This window comes from Gallinula chloropus, assembly GCF_964237585.1.
Source record: "Gallinula chloropus genome assembly, chromosome: 2".
NCBI classification, from domain to species: Eukaryota; Metazoa; Chordata; class Aves; order Gruiformes; family Rallidae; genus Gallinula; species Gallinula chloropus.
The window spans coordinates 65,415,843-65,443,140 of record NC_140086.1 but is presented as its reverse complement, the minus strand read 5'-3'; the positions used below and the strand labels follow the sequence as shown (position 1 = coordinate 65,443,140).

The window sequence follows — 27,298 nt, the reverse complement described above, 5'->3', positions numbered from 1 at the left end:
TGGAGGGGGTTCACTCTGTAATATCTTTTCTCGCTTATAAATTGTGATATGCTTTGAGAAAACTCTTTTGGCTGTGTAAAAGAACAGTTTAGGAACCTTTCCCAAGCTCTTCTGTCAACACAGACATAAAAAAATCTTTCTGTTCTTCACTCATGTCCTTGTCTTCTCCCTTCACCTTGACAATCCACAAGTTTTAGAATCAATTTTTATGCCTCTAGCAAATCATTAAAAAAAACCCCAAACCTTCTTTTCCTGACCTGCACCTATCTTCCTCAGCCACAGGTTATATTTTCTGTAGAGCACCTGCTTGCTTTTAATACCCACAGTTACGCTGCCGTTTAGCCACGCTCACTTCCCTTTGACCTTCCTGAACTTCTTTCTTAAGTGCTTTTGCATTCACTTCACACTGCAAGCACTCCTTAGTATAATCATCAGACCCTCCACCGTTTTTAGAGTACACAGCTACAGCAGGCTGCTGTTGCTTACCCATGTATACTCTCATCAGGAGTTAGAAAATCTCACGTAGTTAACACTCAATTAGCTCCTACACAGCCGTCAAGAGCAACTCAAGGGTCAGTTCTGTTCTGGGTTCACCAAAATTTCTGTTGCCAGCTGACTTGTGCTTTCTATAAATTCTGTGTTAGGAGCATAACTTCAATAGCCATTTACCCAAAACATATGAACGGAACCTTCATTACTGCTGTGTTTCCACTCAGTTCAGACTCTGACCTCCTTTACCATGTCACTCATATATCAACATCTGTTCAGATGGACAGTAATAAAAAGTTAGTACTATAGCTTCTTATTTAGACCTGTAAATTAAAGCATTAAGGGATTGGCTTTTTTGTGTTTATGCTTGAATTACATGGCCATTTGTTAATCTTACTTGAACCCAAGGCTCGTTTTTTGCTTTGTTTTTTAAAATTGTACCACCACTCTTCCAACTACATGGCTTCCACAGATACATCAGAACACAAAGTATACAGAAAAGTGCTGTCTATGTTGGTGCCTTCCCTGCCACAAATTTTACGCTCTGACCATATTATCAGTGCCCTCATTTAAAGTACAGAATCAAAGAATCGTAGGGGTGGAAGGGATCTCCAGAGATCATCCAGTCCAACCCCCCTGCCAAAGCAGGTTCCTTAGGACAGGTTACACAGGCAGGTGTCCAGACAGGTCTTGAATATCTTCAGACAAGGAGACTCCACAACCCACCTGGGCAGCCTGTGCCAGGGCTCTGTCACCTTCACTGGGAAAAAGCTCTTCTGCATGTTGGTGCGGAACTTCCTGTGCTCCAGCTTGAGGCCATTGCCCCTTGTCCTGTCTCCACAGACCACTGAAAAGGGGCTGGCCATTTCCTCCTGTCCCCCCCACTTCAGATATTTATAAACATTAATTAGATTCCCTCTCAGTCTCCTTTTCTCAAGACCCATCTAATTTTTTTAGACTTCCACATATGTCAAAAAATGTATTTACGTTCATTTTGAATTTCTATGCAACTTCAACTGGTTTGAACCAGATGCTATCTTTTCCTACCCTATTACTACTTAACTGAAGATAGAGAATAGCCATGATTCCACCTTCTGTATATAAGCCACTGGGAACTGTACATACCCTTGTCAGCTTTTACACATTTTTTGCCTTTAGAAACTTTTTCATAATGAGCATAACAGCTGAGTATCGGATTTTTTTCAATCAATAAATGACCAAAGTATATTTTGTACTGAATAAAAATAAAATAAATTGAATAATGGATAATTACATTTGTAAATTCATACAGATGATTTTTTTTCCTTGTGGGACCCTGCATAAAGGCTGCATAAGAATCTGGTCTGAACTCTGCTTAGAATTAAAAAAGATGAAGTATTAGATGCATCTTATTCATTACTCCTCATTTGTTGAGCAACAAGCTCATATTACCTTCCAAAATTCACTTGAGTGTCATCTTATTTTCATTACTGAAGCCTATAATTCTTTACCTCTATTAAAAATGAAAAGTTGTAATATTTACTAAGAGCATTAGAAAACTGCATGTAGAAGAAAATGGCACTTGCTTAATTAATGACATGGCCACTAGGAAATAACACAAAATGTAACATATGAGTTACACAGGAGAATAATTTTTTTATTTTCATTTTTCCTAACTTGTAAAAACATTGGCTAGACTTTGATTTCACAGTATTAGAACTTCATTACAAACTGGATGCAGTTTCAAGATAATTCTTTCTTCCACTATTAGAAAGAAGTATTTTAAAAGTCATGCATGTATACTGGAAAACTGCTTGTGTCTTACATCTCAGTACTTTAGCTAATAGTAAATACTTTTTCCATCCAATAGAGCATAATACAGAAACATCAAAGCCATTTATGAACAACCATGCAGCCCTGTGCAGGAACATACAGATACTGAGGTCCAAAGCATAAACTAACACAGCATTGTTCCCAGTCAAAAAACAAGTTTCTTTAATTACTATAGTCAGGTGCTCTTCCAATATGAGTTTGGTCAGGTAATTTAGACATCATTTAAAAAATGTTCCACTGTTTAGTGTTAACACAGCCTCAACAGTGTCTTAAATGCACTGAAAATTGTGGGACTTCTTAAAAATATATGTGATTGTGTAATACAAACATGCACTTACACATGGCTTATGCTCATACAAGACTCGCTCTTAAATCAGCAGTATGAAATAGTCCCTCTTTCTCAAATTCCAAGTTCCCTTTCTGTTATATAATGTTTGAGGTTATACAGAATGTAAAGACTAAAAGAGATGGGTAAGGTCAAGATGAGCACAAATAGCCTAAAGCTCAAGTACAACCCAGCTGACTAGAGCAACAAACATCTAATTATATGTACAGCTCCCAGAGAGTGATGCAGCTGATGACAAAAGAGATTCCATGACTGCATAGTCTGGGTGAAAAAGGAACAAGCCCTTCAAAACTTGATGGTGGTGATTTGCCTGAAGCTGCTGCACTGGTTTTTAAAGGAAAGAAACGATCTTCAGGTTTCTTTTTGTTAGCTTATAAGACTCTGTGTAAGGCCCTTATAATGGTTAAAGTTCTGCAGGCATTTCCCTGAAAGGGTGTGTCTGTGCTCAGGGTACATGACAGCACAAGGGCTAGGAGCTACTGCATCACAGTCAGGTGCTAAGGGGGACTAACCTACTGAAATGCACTAAACACAAACCCTTGTGGACTTCAGAGTTGCAGTAAATTATTACCTGCTGCACAGGCAGCCTTCTAAACATTCACACACTGGCATAACTATAATGTGCCACGGTAAAATTAAATTTTCCTCCAAATACCTGCCTAAGAAAGGAAGTTTTTTTGATACCTCCCATTTTAGGACCAACGTCTTCACACACACACACACACACACACACAGCCCGCCCCACAAAATTATGCAGTTCACAAGCTTGTTGCCAAAGGTCACAAACACCACAGAAACAAGTTGTCCAATTCCAAAATTTGGCTCTCATTCAGACCTCATCACTTCTTCACTGTCTGTGCAAGCAGTCACACCAAACTCTCAACATATCTATGTTAATCTTTCAAGCCAGATGAATGGGTAGGAGGTAGACATGAATTCTGCTTAATTATTAAAAAGATAGCCAATCCCTTGTTACTTACAAGAATCTTTGCTTTTGTAATGTCTGATTTGAGTTTTATTCAACCTCCCACATTGCAGAACATGGAAGAAAGCAGCAAAGAGGTGAATGAAACTCACGCAACTGCGTGTTTGCAACCCAGAATGTACAGTTAACATTTACAATGAAACATCGTATCAGAGTTTTAGAAGCACTTCCATTCAGTGATGCATGCTAAGAGTTGCAGAATGAGTTGGACTGAACAGACATTTAAATCTATAGATTATACACACTCTTATGTTTTCATAAGCAATTAGATGCATCTTCCTGAAACTCTACATAACTGCATTAAATGCAAAATGATCCTCCAAACATAAAATTACCTTTTGATCCCTGTAGCCTAGGATTAGAATCATACAGAAAGGTTTTAACACTGAAGAACTGTGAACTAAAGACACACTCAGTGCTGTATAAAACCCTGAAGAGAAAATTCCCCAAAGCCTGAGATCACAGAATTCTAAACTAATGTGATACAGTACTAGGCAACTCAGGCAATAGGAACAATTAGCCTGCTTTTGTTAGAGCACTGGTTATACAATAAACTTGTCATGTACTGTGCTTTATTGTATTTAACCCATAGACTGGTTAGAAAGTCCTGTAATTAAGTGTCAGTGCTGGTTAACATAAAGGGACACTTTGTTCCAAACCCCTCTTTCTTTAAATATGTCTTTGATTCCGTCTCTCACCAGTGCAGGACATGGAAAGGAACAGAGCATCCAGAACACAGGGCATTGTTTCAACCACCTGCTCCCTTACAATCCCAGGCTACTGGCCAGTAGAGTACACATGCACCCATACTCACGAGTTATATGGGAATACAATGTATATGCTTCCATACAGTCACACATGCTCAATCAAGCTACAGCAGATCAGAAAAGGAATAACCAACCACCAAACAGGTTAGAGGGGCTGCTCCAAGGGACTGTGTAACCACTCTTGTATTGATGACTGCATAGGGAAAGCTCAAAGAGGAATTTAATAATGAATGAGGGGTAAAGAGAAAAATCACACTTTATGTTACTAGATATACCACTAGCTACACAACCAGGATGCAAAGCTTGGCTGTGCTAGTGCAGGCACGCACACTAACACTGGAGCACTGTCCTGAATTAGATGCTGCTGCTAAGTGCTGTCATGAAGTTCAGTGAGTAACACCAATTGCTCAATTTACTTCTGGCATCAAGTTATGCTTTCAACAGTGCCTGGTAAGCTGCTACAAATATTACTCCAATGCATTCTTCTTCTGCTAGGCAATACTTTCTTTATGATCCTGTCCTGCCAAAAGTAAGGTCTGTGTCATATCCTGTCAAAACACCACAGAGCAGAAAAGCCAAATTTTGCTATTACAGCAAAGGCTGCAAGGATTATGTGTGTTCCTCTCCCACGTTAAAATAACACACAGCATTTTTATATTGTTGCTGCATGACTAAACCAACAGCGACTTTCGTGTCTGGTTCTAATGGCTGTTGTGTGGTGTATGTGACAACATGTACCAGCAACACAGAAGTACTTGCTCCTTTGTGTTTTCAAAACATGTCTTTTGGCTGGGAGATTAACCAAAAACATACTGAAATGAGGAAAACCTCCTTGTTGTCACTTTTGATTGTTAGCCAGGATTTGACAGCACAGACTTTTTTTCCCTTCCATATGCAGGCAGAGAACTTCAAGAACATCAGGTATCTAAAGCTACTTTGTAGTTGTATCCCACAGATTTCTAGAAGCATCTGCATATCAACTGCTCATACATTGTATATAAAACGTTCTACAAAAGAGTGAGCAGAGAGCACTAGAGGCAAACAGTGTATATTTGAGCCACCATATGACAAACTAAATTGAAGGCCTAATAAAATTTTTGTTTCAACCAGTGGAGCTTCTACAAAGTCAGTTCCCTCAAACTTTTTCTCCTATTTGAATTAAATCTCTTTTAATTGTCTTTTTCAAAAGTTAGATACACCTTGTAAAGAACAATTCCCTGCTTTCTATACAGCATAGACAACAAATGCACATAGCTTACTATCTTGTCTTCAACACAAGTCAGCAGAAGATACATATAGAAACTTGACTGGTGATTTAACGTGCCTATCATCAAATCCTCTACACCCATTAAAACTGACAGAGAAATTTTCTTCTTATTTCCCAGCACTTTACCCTCACCAAACCCCAAGAATGGGATTTTGAAAAAAGGCTGAGCAAATAAAACTTCTCCAGTATCAGTTGGAATTGCATTTAATCAGAAACTCTGATCTAAGACTGGTTTTAAAACAGAACATAAACATTGTTTTTGAAAACTACTAACCTGGAATGCCATAGAGTTCATGGAAAGAGAGGGAAGGGAAAATCCTGTGCTTTTTAAAATTTATTTTTGTTTTACTTCAGCTTCAATAGGACGAGACTATCTCCACATTTAATTTGTCTTGAGGAGCACTGTTAGTGTATCAGAATCAAAGTAACAGGTAGAGACGGCTCATTTTTCTCCCCAGATACTACACAGTGACAAGACTTTGTTAACTATAAAAATATTATCTGAAAAAACAAGTTTATCAAATTTTGCAGAAAAACAACAATTCAAAAAAATTTCAGTTCAAAGCTGTTCTCCAGAATTTGTAATTCCCTGAAACAGGAGTCCTGTATAACTCTTCTGGTTGTACCACTTGGAAATTTTCTATTTTACTTCAGATAGAAGTACCAATCAAAGACAAGAGGTAATAAAACCCACAAAAAATCAGCCCTATTTTCAAGACTACATCTATTCTAGAAATATATATAATTAAAAAATGAAAGCGTATCTTACAGATCAGAGCAGTAAGTCAAAACCAAACAAGCTTCAGTTTGGAAGTAATCAAAACATCTACAATGAAAACATTTACCTGCTATTAGCTTTTGGAGGGTGCTCTTATCTCCATTGACAGCAGCAGCATGCACTTCAGATGCTAAAGAGGAACCACTGAAGAGGCAGTTTGCTGAAATATTCATACTCTTTCAAGGTATAATCATAGGTCAGATCTTCACCACCACCATTCTTTGTAGGAATTCAGTTCTAGAAAAGAACCAGATACCACACAATAGAATGAATTTTACAATAATTTATTAAAACTACTCAAACAACGCTAAAGAGAATACAGTCTTGTGGTGGTTCAGCCCCAAACAGTGGCTGAGCACCACAAGCCACCTGCTCACTCTCAGAGGAGAAACAGAGCTCCCTTGAGTTGGGATAAGGATAATTTACTGACCAAACCCCCATGAAATGGGAACAAAAACAGTCCACAGCAAATTTCACTCCCACTCGGTGATGACAGAAATTACTGTGAAGAACAACCACCCTCAAGACTACCCCAGGGGCACCTAGGCACACCCCTCCCCAACCAGCCCCTTTGATGGGGGAGTGATGTCAGGTGGTGTGGAAACAGCCAGGGCTGACTCAGCTCACCTGGGCTGGCTGCTGGGGGAGGTTGACTCTGGCCTGGACTGACTGTTCTGTTACAAACAGAAATGAAGAAACACAGTTCTCGTTTTGTGGATTAAATCTACCTTTAGCCAAGATTCAACCAGAAAAAGCCTGCATTAAGGAGATATATATATATGTGTGTGTGTGTTATAGTTTTACTGCATTCAACATAAATTTTGGACAATAAGCCTTGCAAAAATCTGAAAGTATGATACTGTTTCTCTACAAATTCAACAAGACTGCTCTTCAGAGCACTGCCATACATGCTTCAGTTCCATAATCAACTAAGTTTATTATCAAGTATCAACTTGATATATTCCTTCAGTATTTGGTATCTGATGGTACCTTACCATGATGGTCTATGGACATACGCCAGACAAAGTTTATAAGATAAAGTTTATAAGATACTTTATAAAGTATCTTCTATTTCACCAACTGGCATAACTGAAACAATCAGATCAGCTTTCTAGATCGTAAGGGTTCTTCAAACCTTAGCAGATGTGGGACAATGTGTATATAAGAAAAGCTACAATGAATTAGACCAGAAGTCTGGCTCTGCATCCTGTCTCAAACTGGCCAATGGTAGATGCAAAAGAACGGAGCAAATATATATATATATATATATCCATATATAATAATTATATATATGAATCTGATTTTGCCCTCCTCTTCCAAATAATCTCCTAACCTACAATTATTTCTAGTTCAATTACTTCCTGCCGCAGACTTGGTTTCTGTGTAGGTATTACAAATTCTGGGTGGTGGTTTTTTTTTTTTTCTCAATTATTTTCTGTACTATAAATGTGTTTAATCACTGGATGGACAAGCTGCTTGCTTTCACCTGTCTTGTCCTGGCTCTTGCCATCTGAGTGCCCTTAATCTTTGTCCCAGTAAGGACAGTAAAGAAACAGTTACTAGCCATCAGTAATTTTTCTACGGATTTTCAATGTATCTTTCCCAATCGTATCTTTGTCTACATGAGTCACAGTTAGCTGTTACCCAGGCTGTAGCTTTTTTGTATGCATGACTATTTTAATTGTACTTTCTGGGACCTTTTCATGGCTCTGTTCTAACCCTTTCGAGATAGAAAGCAAGCTCCACTAGATATTCAAGATGTGGGCAAACAAGGATTTATGCAGGGGTATAATGGCATTATTCTCTATTTCTCTCCTAAATCACATCTACCACTACAGTTGCCTTCCTCACCTCTTCTGAAACAGAACTGCAGTGGTGCATCCCAATGAGAACACTGGTGCAGAAGCATGAGGACGAGCTCCTCACATAAGTTTAGGAAAGTATTTTTTCTCATAAATAGTTCTGGAGCCATTTTCAGCCATCTGAAACAGATGTAACCATGTGACCCTGTCCTACCACTCTCCTCTTCTTCTGTAAACCTCAGAATAACATGACAATGATTAAGTACAGTATTTCTCAGAAGCCACAGATACTTTCTGACTTTGGTGAAACTCTCTAAGTTTCAGAAAAGCCATCAAATTTTGTTTTACCAAATAAGCAGGTGATCTTTTCCATAATCAGAACTGTTTCATTAATGGATTCGTGGCTGATTTGTTGACTTCTAGGAGAAGAGAAAAGAAAGGGGTACAAAGAGTCTGATGCGACAGGAGGTTAACAACATTTCCACTTCCAGAGCCGTGTCAGACAGGCTAACAGTGCCATAATACACCACAACAAATCACAGAAAAACTCAACATCATGTGGTGCTTAAGAAAGCCAAAGGAAGTGCAAATGCATGCATGACAGCGCAGGGTGGATTGAGCTTACCCTAGCCCCCAAAACGCTCAAATACACTTTAAGACATAAAGCTCAGTTGTTTTAGAATCCCTACAAACATTCCCAGCACAAGCTACAAGCTTTGTTTCCTTTTAAGGAGGATAAAGAATACTCGTGTCCTTCAAAATACTTGCACCATTCTCTGTTTCTAAAGTTATCCTCTTCTCCACCAACAAAACTGCTTTTTGGATTCTTTAGGACACATAATTGGTATGTTTCATTCAAAGCTAAACTCCTCCTCCCCACCTAGCAGTAGGGTTTATGCTTTCTGTTATCTTCTCTATATTATCCAGTGGATAAAAGCAGATGAGGCATTTCAGATTCGGGCAAATCCCCAAAAAGGGACAACATGAAACTGAGGTGTCAGTTACAAGCACTTGCAGTGCATCCCTGTACCTCACCAAAAGAGCTAATTCTGCATGAGAGAAATTCTGAAATATTAAGAACTATGTAAATATATAACTTCCCTCAGCTATTTCTCTCATGTGTACGACAAACAGATTAGTTGGTATCTGGAGGACTTGTTTGATAAAGATGCTCTTTAACCAGTAATGAGGGATTTATACATAAGGGATGAAAAACAACAATAAAAATCAAGAAATAACTACAACATCAGCTTACAAAAAGTTACATAATTCACACTGTCTGTAATATGCATTGTATTATGGAAATCAAGTAAATAATTCACTTTTTCTTCTTTAATCTTTTGTAGGCAAAGAGAAGCCTTGTCAAGTCACCTGAAATGAAGGGACAGTCATATTGATGCCAAGAGCTCTTCAAAGCATGCGAAATTTCATACTAAACTAGAAGTTTATTTTGCATCACAGAGTTAATCAGAATTACATCAGTTTTCTATTCAGCAAAACACAAGGTTGTGAAGATTTAAACAAGGCCACTCTACCAAGTTTTACTGATAAAGTTTCCAAGCGAAGAATGAGCTGCTAGGAAAAAAAATATCAGAGTATATTTCAAATGTGAATGAATCTAGAAGGTAAGACACATGCTTTTAAGGTATACATAGTGGAGGTGATAAAATCTGAATTTCAATTTTCAACGATAAAGGCATGATCTGTGTGTATATGTGCATATACATATATATATATGTATTGGCGTTTTCAGCTCATCAACCTAACAGGCCAAATGACTTTTGCAGGGTCACACACTAAGTCCGAGCCTGTCAGGCTTTCTCTTGAAGCCAAACTGGGCTTGGTTGGCAAACAGCTGATGCAAGGGACTTCCTTTCAAATGGCGTTATGCCCCGTTACACTCCTCATGCTTGTGTACCCACCGGACACAGGAAGAACACAACGTGCAGCTTCCCGATGTCTTTCTGGGACAGCTCTGCAAGGCCTCAAAGCTTACACACATACATATATATACACACACATATATACACATATATACACACACACAAGCACTGTAAGCCCTAAAGTTTCACTGGAGGAGGACGAAGCACTGAATCTGAGGTGTTTTCTGCTTTCAGCATTTAGAACTCGGGAAGTTACAAGGAAGACACATCTGTTGAAGCGTCATGGAGTAAAAACGAACGATGACGCTCCGCTTTAACCCTCTTACCCAGCCCCAGTTTCCCAACCCTGCCGACCAGCCGCCCTGCCCCCCTCACGCGGGGCTGCCTTCCCCTCCATCGCCACACAAAGTTAGCTGGTTCCCCAGCTCCGAAGAAACGAAGACCCCCCCGAAGGCGCACAGCGCCTCAACACCCCTCCTCCTCCTTCCAGCCAAAGCCCCTTCCCTCAGCCCGGCGGCTGAAGGGCCAAGGCGGGACCCAGCGACGCCAAACGAAACGCGGACAAGTTTTCGCGGGCGCCGCCGGGGCTGTTCAACCCTCCCTGGCTCCGCGGAGCCGACTCGACCGCCCCCCGCTCAGCAACGGAGCTGCCGCCCGCCACGGCTTGAGGGCTGGCAGGGATCCCCCCGCCCGGACCCGGACCGAGCCCCAGCGTCCCAGCAGGAGCGGCAGAGGCTGCGGTGCCGCGGGACACCTCGCCACGAAGGCGGAAAGGGTTAACCATGCCTCGCCCGGGCGGTGACAGCCGCCGCCTCTGCCTCCTGCTTCCTCCTCCCTCCCCGCTGTGGCCCACAACTCACCTCCACCCCACCCGCCTCCTCATTGCGCTGCCTCCACGTCCCACCCCTCACCGGCCGGGCGGGGCCGGGGCTCAGGCGCGGGCGGCCCCAGTGCGTTCTGGGATCGTCCCTGCGCGCCCCTCCCGGGCGGCGGAGGGGGCTGGAACTACGCTTCCCGGCGTGCCCCGCGCAGCGCGGTACCCGGAAGTGAGCGGCGGAGGCGGGGAGCGCGGGGCCCCGCGGTGGAACTTGCTCGGGTGTTTCCTGGCGACGGGGGAAGTGAGGAGTCGCCGCGGAGAGTGGGAGCCGCGTTTCTCCCCCTCCCGGGCGCCCGATCTACGATGAGACCCGCCATCTTCCCGCTCCTGCCTGACCCTGGCTGCCTCCTCCTCCTCCTGGTAAGCGCCCGGCTCCCCACAGCATTTCCCTTCCCGCCGCTCGCCCGCCTGGCCCGCCGGGGCCCCTCCGAGGGGGAGAGTCGGCCTGGAATGGGCGGCGTGTCGGTGGCCGGCGGGCCTCGGGGCTCTTCTCTCGCTCGCCCCGCATGTGCGCGCCGGGGACTCGCCTCGGGCCGAGAGGCGGCCTCCGGCCCCTTCGCGGTGCCGCTCCTCGCCCCGCCGGGACCGCTCCGCCGGCACCTGCTCGGCGGGGGAGGGAGGCGAGCGGCGGCTGCGGGAGCGGCCCCGGTTGGCGGAGTTCGGTGTTGTGGCCGAGGCTGATAGGCTGCGGACCCGGAACGGGCCGGCTGCGGGGCGGGGACGGGCCTGCGGGGCTCGCCGCTCTGCGGGCCGAAGCTCGGGAGCTGCTGCGGGCACAGAGTGCTGGCCTGGCGGGCGGTGGGGCCTCGCCTCGGCTCCTCTGCGGGGAAGGCTAGCGGCACGCCTCCCCGCTTCAGGGACCGAAGAGGGAAGGCGAAGAGAGGCACGGGCCCGAAGGGGCCGCGCAGCCCCTCGGGCGGTAGCGGGAACCGGAGCTACCGTGAGGAAACTGCCTTAACGGTGCCGCTCCGGAGTCCGATTGTGCTGCCGCCCTTAAACCGATGGAAGCGGGTTCCTGGGACCGGGCGGGGACCGGGCTGCCCGTGCGCCCTTTCCGCGGGCGTGCCTGCGGTGAAGTAACCCCGTCCCAGCTCAGTGGCACAGCTGGGAAAACTTCCCGAGCTGTCTTGGGTCGTTGTCAGGCTACAGCGTTGGGTTTTTTTAGGCTGACATTACATGCGTGACTGAAGTCGCTTTCTGGCTTTGCACACACAGAAACGCAATCACTGGTGCGTGTGTTTTGTGAAGATAAGGTGTCTGCGTTATGCTCTATCTTTTAAAAAAAATATTTATTTAATTTTTTTAGCAGCTGATGTAGTAGTGATTTTTGTTTCTCCAGAACTGTAGTGGGCCAGACGCTGGACCTTTCATAGCATAAGTGACTTTCAGAGCTAAAAGGGGCTTGTGTGAATAAGATTTGCTTTTAAGGTACTAATGGCTTCAATCAAACTATTTTAAACATTTGAGACGATAAAATTGGCCAGAAATAAAGGAATAATTTGAGGTAAAGGTAGGTAGGTAGAGTTTTGGGAATCTGGAAGGAAATACATAGTAAGATAGCTACTGATGAATGACTTACATATTTGTCCTCACATTTCTATTTATCAAACAGAACAAGCACTCATTATCCCTTTGAAATATATACTTCCACCTGGATAAGGTCTGGTTAAATTATTTTAAACTTGATGTAGTCTTATGGTTAGCAGATACACCTGAGTGGAAGAGTTTGAAAAACACATTGGAAATATTTCTATACAGATGGCTACTTATAGTGTGTTAGCTCACTATATGAGAGACTGAAGAACTCGTTTTTTAGTCACATCTGTAAGTTAAAACAACAAGAATGTTGCTCAAGTGCTAGGTTGGCTTCTACCATTGTTTTAAGTGCAGACTCCAGTGAGCAAAACCAAGGAGCGTGTACTCTTTAAAATGTCATTGAAATGAGCAAGCACAAGTTGGATAAAGTGGACGTGCATTAATGAAAGCTTTATTCTTTCTTCATGGTGTAGTTGATCAATGCAAATTTATCATGCTTCAGTTGTCTGTGTGTGCTAACTACAGAACAGGAAAGGGCCAAGATCTAAATTTTCCCCATGTTTTAGTTGCTGTTTCTTTGTGAATAGGTCACTTAAAGTGATTTCTAATGTGCTTAAGAAGAACTGTAAACATAAAACATCAAGAAGAATACAGGTCAGAGCTGTTACTTAAAAAAAAAAGTATCATGTTATCTGTGTCATTAATTCTTCAGCATAATATCAGACCTAGCCCGATAAGGTGCCTAGTTACATACTTTGATCAAGGCAATGAATCATTCCTTTTAGTAGATTTCTTTAGACTTTTTGGAAAAGTCCAGAGCAGACTGTGAAGGATCCTTGTTCTTTAAAACAGCTGAAAAGCTGTTTTACAAACCAATGGTGTCTGCTTTCTCAGGGTATTCAGAGAATCTGGTAGGATGTACCAAGTTGGCTTTAAAGTTCTATTAAATTTATTTTTCTTGTTACTGACAGCCATAAATAGTTAAGGCCAGCAAAATAAATACCATCTTGGTTTGTAAGGTGTGGGAGAGCCTTCTGCTCTGCATCCAGCAGATGTGTCATCTAGCAGAGCCTCTTTGAGCATGGTAGTTGGCATGTTTTGTGGATAAGTGAGCTTATTAGTGTCACATTACTGAGTGGTTCCTAAAGCAGAATACAGTGTTACATAGCTATGAAAACAGCTTCCTATACTGGTCTTGGTTAGTAATAGTAATGAAGTTTTAAAACAAATTTCCAGACTGTTGGATAAGCATATTTCTTTTTTAGATGGGGAGTTAAAATGCTACAGAAGGAAGAAAAGATACAGCGTCAATATCAAAAGAAGTTATGTTGCCTAAAAATGTTTGACTGTAGGAGACCATTAAAATTTCGGGGGTCATTGGGCCTCACTCTAACATTCTTATTCCTGGTCTCACAGAAGGGAGTGTTGCTAGAATGCAGAGCGCAGCCCAGAGCATTACAGGAATACCTACCAGTCCTCCTATCCCAACCCTTTTCCCTTCCAACTCTTCAACCTGACATGCTGGTGTTGTACCAGGCTGCTGAGAGATGGTAAGAGTGGATGAGGGAGGTACAGGCACACATGACCTGTCTCTGTGCCGGCTGCAGGGAGTGTGTACAGCTGAGCAGGAGACTGGAATGAGAGATGCACGGTAATGTCATGTGGCCCTTGTGCTTATAGAGTAAGATGTTTCTGCAATGTTGGCATCTTGCTTAATAGTGGGTAGGACAGATTTTTAAGAGGCATCCAAGACAGTGGAATAAACGCTGACGGGACAGTGGCTCATTTCATTCTCCCCTAAGGCAAGGTGTGGTTTTTTGGCTTTGATGTGACTGATTGCTCTGATGTTTGCCTCTACTTGCAGATGCGTATACTTCACCTATAAAGACAATTACAGAACAAGACACTGCTGCACGTGCTGAATTTGCATATTTGTGAAAAATATTTGTCATATTGTTCATTACTTCACCGGGATGTTCATGCATGATGTCCCTGGGGAATAGATAGGACTAGAGGAAACCACCAACTGATAGTGAGGGAAATCAAGGGGGAACTTCTCTATTTTTTTCTTACTCCTTGTTTTTTTGGTTCTTTTTTTCTTTTCTTTCCTCAAATAACTGTAAAATGATTTCACAATTCTTGCACTTCCACCTGTGGAAGTTTATTAGTTTTCAGAGCACCGCTACTATGCCTTTTCTGGTAGCTGGTTTGGAAAGGTGTTGTGGACAAACTGAGAACACCTGCTTCTTGAAACGTATTTGGCAGCGTTTTTGGAAAAGTGTATGTGTCATCTTGTATTCTGAAAATGCAAAATGTTGGAATGTTTACTGAGTCCTAAAACTTCAGTAGTCTTCTAATAAGTAGTAGCTTCTCTGCACTTGGGGTTATTACGGAAGCCTGGTGTATGTTCCACTTATGATTCAAGCAGCCCCACTATATGATGTGTCTACAAGTTGATGCAGTTTATCAGTGGCAGGTAATATTTAATGTTTCAGTTGGGCTTTATTAAAATATGAAACATTATAATCTAAGCTTTCAAAATGCTACTTCTCTAGTTTCTGAGAGTTCTGGCTTTGCACTTTCCCTCCCAGTATGTGTTCATTTATCACAAATATGCTAACCATTGGTAGAAACATAGGTTGGTTTGTTTTTTCAAAGCTGTTAGTAATGTCAACTGCTCATATAATCTAATTTTTTAAAATGTTTGTAACTGAGATTTTGGAAGTCTGAATAATTTACTGGCGCTTAGGTATTTCATTTTACATTAAGGGTTATTCTGAATAGCTGTTGCTATGCTCAATGCTAACTCAGAATACAGGGGGCTTTTTTCACTTCCATTTGAGGATACTGTATTTTTACAAGCCAGCTGTAGGACCCCATCCATACTCAATTATTCTCTGGTGTTAAAAAAAGTGCTTTACAAAAAGTAACAAGATATACTGCAAAAGTTACATACTCTTTCTCTTTCTTTAATATATGCTGCTATTGAGAAACTGACTACCCTGATAGTACACCCCTCAGAGCTAAGAGCCATTAATTCCAGTAAAACATGTGCAAAGTTCCAGTACTGTGCCCTCTAGATAAGCACCTGTCACTTGCAGCCACTTGGACAAATAAACTGAGCCTGGAGGCTCCTTCCCATGCATGCACACACACCTTTTCTGTAACCTGGTAGTCATCCACAAGATTTGCTCTTTATGTAGCTGATAGAACATAAATGTTACTTGTTTGGCTGCGGTGGCACTGAGCAAAATGTGAAGTGCAGTGGTCTATGTCTTAAGCCGTATACTGACTGAAATGGTGGAAGAATTCAGGGTAGAACATAGTAATGTGATTATCTAAATGCTGGTACTCCACGTGTACCTTCAGCAAATAACTGGTTCCTGAGTAATTGTACATGCAGGATGAGGACTCTGGTAAACATAGTAAATCCAGTGTTCATCTGTTGTAGTAAATGTTTTGGGTTTCTTCCCTCCCCTTGTTGATCTACATTAGTCTGGGTTCAGCAAGAAAGCCTCAATGAACAGGGATGTTGTGAGTCTCTCTGCATTTACACAAAAAGGTCCAAGTTGTAGAGTTTTACTTTCTGATTGCAACCGGAAGTTTGATCATTTAAGTGACACCTGAAGGTCATCAGGTCTTAACTCTGTGCTCAAAGCAAAACTAACTCGGATAGGGCTGCTCAGGGTGTTTCCCAGTTGACATTTGAGTATCTCCAAGGATGGGAGGGTCTACAACTTGTCTAAAAAACAACCTGTTTAACCTTGTCTGTCTAAACCTGTTTTCGTGTTTGATCAAAGCCATCTTGAAAGCTTTATCTGAAAAATCTATTGGGAGCTGCAGCTCGTGTCCAGTGTCTCTTGTTCTGTCACTGCACATCTCCGAGAAGAGTCTGGCTATGAATGCTCTATAACCTCCAAATAGATCCTTGAGAAGAGCAGTAATAGCTTTCTCCTCTTAAGGCTGAACAAATTCCACTGTCTCAACATTTCCTTGTATACCCTATTCTCCAGCCACTCTTTATCTTCTTATCTTTATCTTGGTAACTATCTGCTGGACTTCACTTCTGTATGTTAATGTCTGTCTTGTACAGGCATTCCTGGAGCTGGACAGAGTCTAGCTGTGGTCCCACAAGTGGTAAATGAAAGAGAAGAATTGGTTCCCTTGGTCTGCTGGCTACATTCTTGCAAATGCAGTCCAGTATGCAGCCTTTGCTGCCAGGGGCATGCTGCTGACTCACGTTCAACTAGTCCCCTGGGACCTCTTCTGCAAAGCTGTTTTCTATCTGGTTGGCTTCCAGCATGTGTGGGGTTATTCCACCCAAGATGCAGGACTTTACCCTTGTTGAACTTCCTGAGGTTTCTGTCAGGCCATTTCTCCAACCAGTTGAGGTTTTTCTGTAGCGTATCAACCACTTCCCCCAGTTCAAATCCTTGGGAAGTCTGCAGAGGGGGGTACTCTGTACTTTCATACTGGTCATTAATAAAGACAAATATTGTATCAGTATTGGATCTGGAGAAACTCTGTTAGAGACCAGTTGGATGTAATAGCTTTGGTTGCAGCCCTTTGAACCCAGAAGTCCAGCTGCTCTGTCACTCATTCTATAGTTCACTCAGTTTATATAGTGCTGATTTAGGTCTAAGGATACTTTGAAACACTGTATTAGAAGCTTGCTAAAGTCAAGGCAAGTAACATTCAGAGCTAACCATCTCAGTATAGAAAACAGATTGCTTTTCTGCTTCTAAATCCATGCTGGATGGATATGGGTTCTGGAAAGAAAGTTTGTCTTCACAGTCCTCCTGGGGACCAAGAAAATGCATTTTGTCTGGTTCTGGGGCTTTGTGTATATCTAGCTTGCTTATACCTGCAGAAATACTCTGTTACCCTTAACATTCCTCTCTGGTTTCAACTCCAGCTGAGCTTGGGCTTTTCTGATTTCATCCTGTCCAAGCAATGTTTCTATACTCCTGTCAATTATTATTTTATTTTTTTTTTTACCTGTGCCTTCTGTGTTTAAAAAAAAGTGCAACAAACCAAAACAACCTTATCTGGAAATTCTTTCTTAACCCATGCAGATCTTCTGCCATACCGATTTTCTGCACAGTGGAGTAGATCACTTTTGTCCTTTGAAGAGGTTTTCCTTGAAGATCAGCTGGCTTTCAGAGCCATGTTCTGTGAGTGGATCGAATTGTTACTGGATCTGAGTGCCTTCAGCTATTGTCACTTTTTTCAGGGTTCTGTAAAGTACAATTTTCTATTAAAATATAAGTATCCTAATTGATTATAGATGGGAAGTATTGTGAGACCCAGTCTTTTGAGCTATATTTGAAAACTTCGTCAGCAGTGGTGAGGAAGTGAAACACTGAAGATCCCCATTACTACTTTCCTGGAAGAAGGAGGTTACCACACTTTATGCATTGTAGTCTCCCTGCTGCTTTGCTTGGGGACCAAACTTAGGGTGCTAACCCGTAGGGAGATTTGCTAACTCAGGTACATGGCTGGCTGTATTCAGGTTCAAAGGAAGATGCTACTCTGGCATTGAAACTTCGTATCCTAAATGGCATTCATGAAACAGGAACCTGAGCAGAAGGTAGAACCCTGGAAAGGGAGCATAGTATGGAGTGTAGTACATGACCTCATTCATTGACATATTTTTTTGCAACCAGCGTGTCTTGTTTTGTGATTCTTGCCTGGTTTCCATGTGTGTTTCATTGAGATGCATTTAAAAAAAAACCCCAAAACCAACACCACACACCCCCCAACCCCCAAAAAGGCAACAACAAAAGGCTGTAAGCATGTCAGTTTTCTTCGGGTTTATTGGTGTAGATTTGGGAAGTGGGGAGAAGAGAAGCAATTTCATCTCTGTTGCAAGATAACTGGCAGTAAAGCTTAGGTTTTGTCTCCAAGTGGATTTGGGTGGCAGTTGGGCATAAACAGAGAACTTGTTCATTAGGAAGTCTGCAAGGCAGTATTTTGAAAGATAAGGAATAGGTGCCTGTTCCAGTGGTCTCAAAAAAGAAAACAACAGCTGTGATAGTGTTTGCTGTTTCCCATAGCTGTTGTGATTATGAAGTGACGATATAATTAACTTTCTCAAAAGCTTCGGGAAGGGAAAGCTTTTCAATGATGTATTCGTATCAGAGCTTTTTGTTCCTTCAGTCACTGTCTCTCACTTCTGTTTCTTAGAGTTTACTGAAATCCCCTCTCCTAAAACTTACTGGAAACAGCCCCTGAATTCTTTGCCAGTCATAAAAATTATGGATTTTTGTAAATGTGTGCATGAAAATACTTTTTTTTTTTTTTTTTTCCTCCTTTTTGCTCTTCTCCCTGTTGAGTCAATTCACTTGGGATTTTGGACAGAATGACTGCAAGACAAATTGGTTGCTTCACAAAGGTAATTAAGAGAGTATGTGGTGCAGGGGGTGAACAGTTAGGGGTTCTTTCCTACTAATGATCCGCTAATTAGTGAAGGGAGCTCAGCGACTGCTTGGGCCTCTCAGGAATTACCTTTGAATGACATTTAAAACTGCTTTGGTTAGGAACGTATAACTGCGGGGGAGGGGGACGACTTTTTCTTTAAGGTTGTGGGTTTTTTTCTGTCAACACAGGGCACCAGAACTTGCTGAACTGATGTAAATATCTAAATATAACTAGCATTACTTAGGTAGTAAACATTATTAAAATCAGCCAGTATCAGCTGTGATACTTCACTGAGGATTTTGGTAACGATTTTGGTCAGAGCAGACTTTGGTGTTGTGAATGGCAAGCTCGCTACAGGGAGCTGGGTGACTGCAGAGCCAGCCTTGCCTGATACTTGCTCCATGCGAATGTGATAACATTATTTTAGGGCCGGTTTGGAATACTGGCTTGGATATTTTTGTGGGGCTTAGGCTGAAGTTGGCATGGTTGGTATTCCTTGGGGGAGGTAACCAGCAGTGGGGTGTATCTGTATCATGCTCCTCTGCCGGTTTCAAAGTATCTGTGGCATGTGCCCTGTCCTCTGCATTATTTGCTCTTCTGCTGTCCAGAGATATCCAGGATAAATTGACTGCATATGTGCAGGCCTTTAGCAGCTGTTTAGGGTAGAAAGAAAGAAAGAAAATAGCTCTTAGGCAGTCTTAAGTTATTCTTGTTCATTCTTCAAGCTACATGCAGATGTGGCCCCCAAAGGTGAATTTTCTCTTCGGATTCAGGCAGTATTGCTTTAATGAACTCCTCTGAAAGATAGGCAACGGATTAATTCTAAAACTTCTTTTTTCCCCCCATTTTAAATTTTTTCCAATGCCAACATGTCAATTAGAATGCAACTGTGGAGTATTATTTCTGTTGCTGTTTATTTGGAAAGATCCTTGTCTTCTCATACCTCACTTTAAGGTAGCAAATAAATACTATCCTAAAAAGTTGAGGCGAAGTGTTTGTTAAAGATAAGCTAATGGATTGCTGGTCAGTCTTTGTAATTTGCATCTGTTGAAGTTTTGTGGAGTGTATATCACATTTGCCTGGAATGAAGAAAATAATCAAAACAATGTAAATAAAGATGAAGTTTTAAATTAATTTGTCCTGATGTTAAGGGGATGGAAAACTGAGGCAATAAGACCCCGTGGTATTCTAGAAAGTGTATTATTTCAAAAATTCTGAGATGTTCTTCTTCATTTCGGGAACGGTTGGACTTGATGATCTTAAAGGTCTTTTCCAACCTTGTGATTCTGTGATTTTGTTTCCAAAAAAAAAAGCAGGAGCAGCAGCAACATAGGACTGAATCTCACATGGTTTTAATGTATAGACAAAATCTTCATGTGCAGTGGAGGCCTGTATCACCAAGCACTATAGTTCATAGTTCATACTCATCAAACCTTAGCCTCCTGCTGGAAGGTTATGTGGTCATCTGAGGAAATGTGACATTTCAATCATGCTGAAAGAAGAAAAAAGCTCTGTAGCATAAAGAGGGTCTTAGTGGCATTGGAAGTATTATTGCCAAAAGCTCTAGGCCTGAGGATTAATAGATGAGGGTGGTTGTGTGTGTATTCTGTCTGAGACTGCATGGCGTAGCAGGACCGTGTAATGCTAAAACTAGAAGGGTTCATGAACTTCAACTACTAATTGTCACCTCTGCATTTGCTTCTCTGCGTTGTGAGTGTTGCTCTGTTGTTCTCATCCCCGTTACCTTCAGCATCAAATAAAGCTGAGCCAAATCAAGCAGGCAGTGCTTCTGTGCCCTCAAACCCATTTTGTTATTTGGAAGTACAAATAAGCAGCAGCACTTCTGTGACCAGTAAAATTTAAACAGCTTCATCAGAGACTGTCTGTCTGCGTGTCTTCCTCTGCATTGGCTTTAGAGTGGCAGTTAAACCATTGTGTTTTGCTTCCCTTTGAGTGGACTGGGTGAGGAGACTGGGTATTTCGTTTGTCTAATTGTAATTTCCAGTGCTGTTTTGGTTTTAATGCAGTGCCTCAGCTGCACAGCTTAAAGCTGTGTGGATCCCCAGCCTCAGGAGCAACGTGGGTTGTGCTACTTCATTTTAACTGCTGATAAGAATATGCAAAATACAGATTTCTCCAAAGCTGCACTTGAAATTTTATCTAAATTGCTTCTTGGGTATTTCTGTCATGGAGGACTCATTTATATGTGTTTGATAGCCTTTATTTCTTCCATTTGAGCAGTTGGTTTTGGCAATTCATACCTACTCTTAAAACAAGTTCTAGCCTCAAAGGTAAAACTGAACAGGCTAGTCTTTGCTTAAAGTTTCCACCTTTCTTGATACCACTGAGACGTTTTGAAGCTGAAGAGTGAAAAGATATTGCAAATAGATGATATGGTTCATAAAACGATAAGCAGCTACAAGTGAGTAGATGTTGAAATTGAGCCTTTCTTTTGAAATAAGTTGGTATTTTTGTCTTGTTGCATAATAATATCAGTATGTATTAAGATCTACCAAAATAAAAATTGTGTGTTATCTTAAGCAGTAGGATATGTGTAGGCAGCAAGTATGGAAATTCAGTTATCCACTTCTACATTCAATCCTTCAGATTATTCCAAAGTAATGAACAGTCATGTGGCACTGGAAATACTGTTTCTTATAAAAATACTAGGTCTGTTTTCAAATTCTTCCTCCAAGATTATTCTTTTAAGGAGATACTGAATTCTGTGGCTGCTCTATTCACAGAATACTGTAGAAGTTGTGGTTTCATTTGAATATCCATTTTCATCGCTAGTCCAAGAATGAACAAACCATACACACACACACATATATATTTCATATATATATATATATTTTCTTTTTAAATTGTTATTTCTTTTTCTGCAGTGGCCCTTTGTGTGAAGACTAGAATAAAGAGCACAGGAAAGGCTGTAGAAGCTCATAGTGAATAAATGGATAGTATGTTGCTTTCTGTAACAATCCACGTGGCTCTCAACACAGTTCCTAATGAGCCTTCTATTTAGACTCTACTATTTATATGTAATGACTCACAATTTCCTCTCCATTGCTATGCATAAAATTAATTTCCAAACTATTTGAAGTGCAAAAATGGCTCTGACTTGTATGAAAATACAGAGAGGAAAATATTGTGAAGCTATTTGCATTTCAAGGTTATGTATGTGGTTTGTGACTTGAGGAATGGAGTTAAGAGTACACACTCTGCAAGGTTTAAACTCTCTACAATGAATGTTTTTGTTAATGGTTTTATGTGTAACAGCGAACGGGCCTTTTACTTCATGAAAAGGGGCAGCAAACTATTCCGTTCTGCTAGCCTTATCAAAGTCTTGTCAAGATAAGAATAAGCTAACGTTTGTTTTACGTCGCTGGATCATGGCTTTTTAACAAATTCAGAAACTTCAGGGTAATGGCTTTCATATACAGCAACAGCTGCTTGAAAGTGAATCCTTGTGTTTCCAGATAATCAAACCAGTTGGTAGATATTAGAAGAAAGTTATCAGAACATGAGGTTGTGGGTTTTTTCCCTCTAAGAAGCTGCACAAATTATACCTTTTTTCCCCCTTTTTTCTCCCCCCCACCCCCAAGGCAATTCTAGCGTCTTGTGTAAGAGTAAGAAGTGTGGTAAATAAAATATCTAAAGATTCAGAGATTTCAGTAGTTTCCTGGGGAGCTGAACTCATGCTTTTAAAGCTTTGAACAGGCTTTAAGGCAGGGTCATGTTTCTGGGGCTGTGGAGCACTCTAAACATTATTCATTAATGTTATAGCTGTTCAGGCACCTATTTACATCTTTTGTAGGTATATGGACTGTGTTGCCTCTAAGTGGTTGTTTTAGACAAGGAAACCAGTGTATTATGGCCCTGACTGGAGATTTTCCTTTCCCTCCAGGCCAAGAAAAATAACTGAAATTAGAAACAGCTCAACTGAAAATAAATTACAGGCCTTATCTCTGTGGCCTCACATCTCTTCTTTGAGCCCTTAAATATTTCTATGCAATACAATGATCCTTAGGTTTGGGCTCAGAGACTGAAGCTTTAAAATCGTGTCTGGGTGTGTGGCTCTGCTATTGTGAGATTTATGGAAAAATACAATGCCTTGGACAGCACGTTGTGATAAGGAGGCTCAATTTCCATCTCAGCAGCGGACTTTTGAATGAACATCTTGTGTCTTATGATAGTTCACAAACTCTTAAGAGGTTAACTTGCCTGTTTTTCTGGGGACTTTCAGTACTGTGGTAACAGAGGACTGTGATATCTGGGGCTAGGAAACATTGCCAGTCACACAGCAATCCTACAACTCCTTTGTGTGTCTATTAAATTCAGTGGTAGGAACCATTAGCTGTGTAGTTTCGTTTTGTGATTGGTTTTTTTTTTTTTTTTTTCCTGGAGTGTCAAATCCAATATAATTTGAAATTTCAAAGATAGACTTTGTAAGTATTGAATGGATTTTTTTTCTTTCCAATCTTTCGGTTGTCAGAAAGTTCTTCAATATTGCTAATACATGTACCTACACCATGTATGCCTGGTAGATGCTTAAAATGGGAATAGATAAGGGGGGAAAAATCACACTACCTATTTTTAATATGGTCTGTCTACCTAGCTCTGCACAGTTATAGCAGTTTAACTAAATCATTATAAAATTGAATTATTAAAACTAAAGAAATAAGTTTTCTAATAAATATATTAGCTGTATTTCAGTTTAGTTAGATTTTGTTTATATTGTCATGGAAGTTAGTAACTACTATCCTGAAATCTGTTTTCAGAAGCTACCTTTGAGTATTTTAGATTTCCCTGATTAAATTGAAGGTACAGCTCTTGAGAGAAGAGTAATAGGAAAAGGGTTTTTAGCACCAATTTAAAAATTGTTCTGAAAACTTAAATATAGCTCAGAAGTGATTGTTAGTTAGTGTTTGGCTCTAATGTAACTTTGTCTCATGGTTTTATAATGAAAGTAGCTTATATTGCTAATAAAAATCCTGCTTAATCAACAGATAAGGGATGGCAGCAGTTCGTCTAAATTATGAAAATGTTCAGGCACTGTCTGGAATCAAGTGGTGGCAATTAAGAGTTTAACTGCTCTCTCTGAGAGGGTGAATAATGTTCTTTTTTTATTATTATTTTTCCCCACCATTCTCTATTTACTGTTATCTCTGTCTGCTCTGAACTTTGTGGTTCGTTATAGGGCTTCTGGGAATGCCACCAGCGAGATGCTCCTGATTGATGGTTCTGAAGCCAAACTTCAGGGTCTCTTTACAGTGCCTGTCAGCCTCGGCACTGCTGTCTCCCGGGATTGCTTCCAATTTGTATCATCCTACAGCAGGCTGGAAACGCGTCTGCTTCCTGTGGTCCAGGAGTTTAATGCAGACCTCAGAGCAGCAGCAGATTAGTGGCATGAATAAAGAAAAAGGTACTCAGGGACTGAAAGTCAGCCAGGGAGTCCTGTGGGGCTAGGACTTCAGGTAGTAACTTCAACATGTCAATCTGGATTAGACGCCGGCTAGAGCCGGTTGCCAAACATAAAATGATTTTGTGCTAGAGCAGGAAGATGGTTTAGCAGTGTGCCTTTAGGATCTCCCATCAGGAAGAAAAGGCAAATGGAAACTCTAGCAAGTGAAAATGAAGACTGTTCCTGTTGACCGCCTTGCAGGTGGACTACTAATTATAAATCATAATGCTCCAAGAACAGATTTTCTGTATTCTCTAAATATCTTGCTCTGGAAGTGAGGACTTGTGTTTCGTTATGTGAATTAAAAAATAGATGTGAACTAAAATGCAACAGACCAGGTTTTATTTGTTGTAGTATCAAGATTGTGCAGTTAAAATGCTGAGCTCTTCTGCAAGAATGTGGGGTGTAAAGTATGATGAACATGGCAAAAAAAAAAAAAAAAATGCTGCTAAACATTCAGGTCTGTCTCTTCTGTCCAGTTAGCAATTAATGAACTAGCAGCACTAACTGGTAAGAGAAAAACGTTAAAAGGTTGACCTAAATCTCCTGAATAAACCAGTGGGTTTCATTAATTGGATGTGTGGAGTGGCAATTGAACAGCTACACTGTCAGCAGAACATGAGTTGCGCTTTTACTTCCTCCTCAGGAAAGGGATCTGAAACCTGGCAGAGGTCTGATGTTGGGTGTGAACAGAGCAGGCCTTGTGCTGTGTGTCAGATGAGGATGTCTTTCAGGCAGTGCTTTGAGGCCCTTAATTAGGAAAAAATCAGAATAAATGTCAGCTAATTACTAGTTACTCGTCAGAAACAACTAGTACTGGCTCCTGGCAAAAGTAGCTAAGTCATTTGCTATCTTCAAGTGAGGGTCTAAACTGGATTAGAAATACTGGGATTTCTGTATAGTTACACTTTCCAGTAAAAACATCAGCAGTATTATCTTCAGAAACTCCCAGGAACCTGTGCAGATGTATTCCTGCTTGACAGTGTTTCAGAGGACCAGTGAAAGTTCATGACTTTTTCCTCTCAGTAGCACGTTCTGTAAGTGCATGAAGGTTTCTGCATTCATTTTTTTTTAGTCTACAGGTTTTATCATTCAACACTATAGAAAAATGACTGAATAGATTATAAACATGCTTACCTAACTTGTGTAGTTTCACACTCAAGTATTTCATATTTATATGTATATCTTTGGTTTTGTCTTCAGATTTTAGTAGTTTAAGCATTTAAAAAATAAAAATATGAAAATACAGCTAATTCTATCCAAAATAGTCAGCAACTTGAGCTGTTTACAGGTGTACTTACATAGCCAATTTTCCTTTTGAATTATTTCTACAAGATGCTTTTTTCTCAGTGAGTTTGTAGCTGACTTGTGAGGTCAGTTGTAAAATTTTTTTCCCCAGTTACAAATATGAACAGTCACCCATCTTTCCTTCTGATGTAGGCCAGTGGAATGCAATGTTTGCATTCAAAAGTAAAAAATCCTGATGACTTCTTTTTGTAGCCAGCATGTTTTTCAGAACATGTGTTTAATATGTTTTATAAAGTGTGCAGCTGACATTCAGAAATTATTTCCTCAAAAATACCGTGTTTTCTGCCCATGAGGTATCAAGCACAAGTTTCATCAAAGGTCAGAAAATATTCTCAAAACAGTGTAGCTTCTTGACAATTTGAATAAGAACCTTCTTCCTCACAGGCATTATACCTTTATGAAAGCTAAGGCTGAAGTGAGCCTTGCATATTTATTGACATTTCTTCAAGGAATGCTTTTTTTCCCCCCTTAGTCTCTCTATTTATTATGAACATTTTGGCACTCACAATTATTTAGTCAGTATAAAATGTTTAAGAACATGATTCTGAATGTGTTCAGACACACCAGAAATGTTCATACTTCAGTGGTGTTTCAATTCTTGCAGGTCTTGTGCAACTTTTTGGGAAGAGACCTTCTTAGTCTCAGTATTTTTCCACTACTGTTTAGTATTGATGGGTAAAAGGATATATAGCTTAATTTCATTTTTACCTTCAGTATATGAAGACGTTTGAGGTCTTTGTTTCAGCACATGCAGCTTGTTCCATGCTTTTCCACAGTAAGAGTTAAGAAAACAATCAAAAATTTTATTCATGCTATAAAGAAGTATTAGTTTTAATTTGTACGTAGCACACTCTTGTAGAGGATTTTGTTGGTTAGTAAGCCCTGTGCTTTCATTTTGCAGTTAAATGTTTGCACTGCAAGTTAAGGCCTATTGTAGCAATCTACAAATGCAGCTGCAGTTCCTGATATGCTTAAGTGTATCTGGTGAATAACATAGCCTGTTTTCCGATACGAGATAGCAAGCTTATCTGTGTTATGTTTAATTTAAGTATAATGTATCCTATTAGGTCAGATTTGTGTTGCTGCTGTGAAGTTGCTTTATAAAAAGCCACGTGGGTTTAAGAAATTGGTATCTTACCCGTTAGGTATGTTGAGACAATAGAAACAGCTGAGCTCCTGTGAAAATAGTTTCACCCAGACCTACTGTGGAAATACATTCTGTGTACGAATGCTTTCTAGAGGCCTGTGTAGATTTTTGGTGTAAATAAACATCATGTAAGATTGTCAGCAGGCTAAGTAATTCTGTGGTCTTCAAGGGTACTTTCAGAGGTTATTGAGACCTTTCAGGGCAGGTAAACTCATCTAAGCTAAACTTAGATGAGTTTGCAAAGTCACCCGTGGTAGGATCAGGTAACAGCCAACAAAATAAATGTTGAATTATACTGTTCTTTATTGCCTAGAGCAATATTCTGATACTGTTAATTCTAGCTACTGCTTCAATTGTACACAAGTTATGTCAAACCTAACACTTGCAACACCCTGTGTATGTACAAACAAAAACCATGCC

At 40.8% G+C, this 27,298-nt stretch overlaps 2 protein-coding genes across 2 annotated transcripts in view; one reads left to right on the top strand and one right to left on the bottom strand.

Annotated features, from left to right (window-relative positions):
- INVS (inversin) overlaps positions 1-6,638 on the bottom strand; it is an 87,432-nt gene extending 80,794 nt beyond the window's left edge. Inside the window, exon 1 of the mRNA XM_084260061.1 lies at positions 6,512-6,638. Coding sequence (XP_084116187.1) covers positions 6,512-6,617 — 106 coding nt within the window. The 5' untranslated portion in view covers positions 6,618-6,638. The remainder of the gene's footprint in view (positions 1-6,511) is intronic.
- A 4,608-nt stretch (positions 6,639-11,246) lies between these two features.
- The window catches only part of ERP44 (endoplasmic reticulum protein 44), a 49,618-nt gene continuing 33,566 nt past the window's right edge, over positions 11,247-27,298 (top strand). The window contains exon 1 of the mRNA XM_084260565.1: positions 11,247-11,366. Within this exon, the coding sequence (XP_084116691.1) occupies positions 11,310-11,366 (57 nt within the window). The 5' untranslated portion in view covers positions 11,247-11,309. The remainder of the gene's footprint in view (positions 11,367-27,298) is intronic.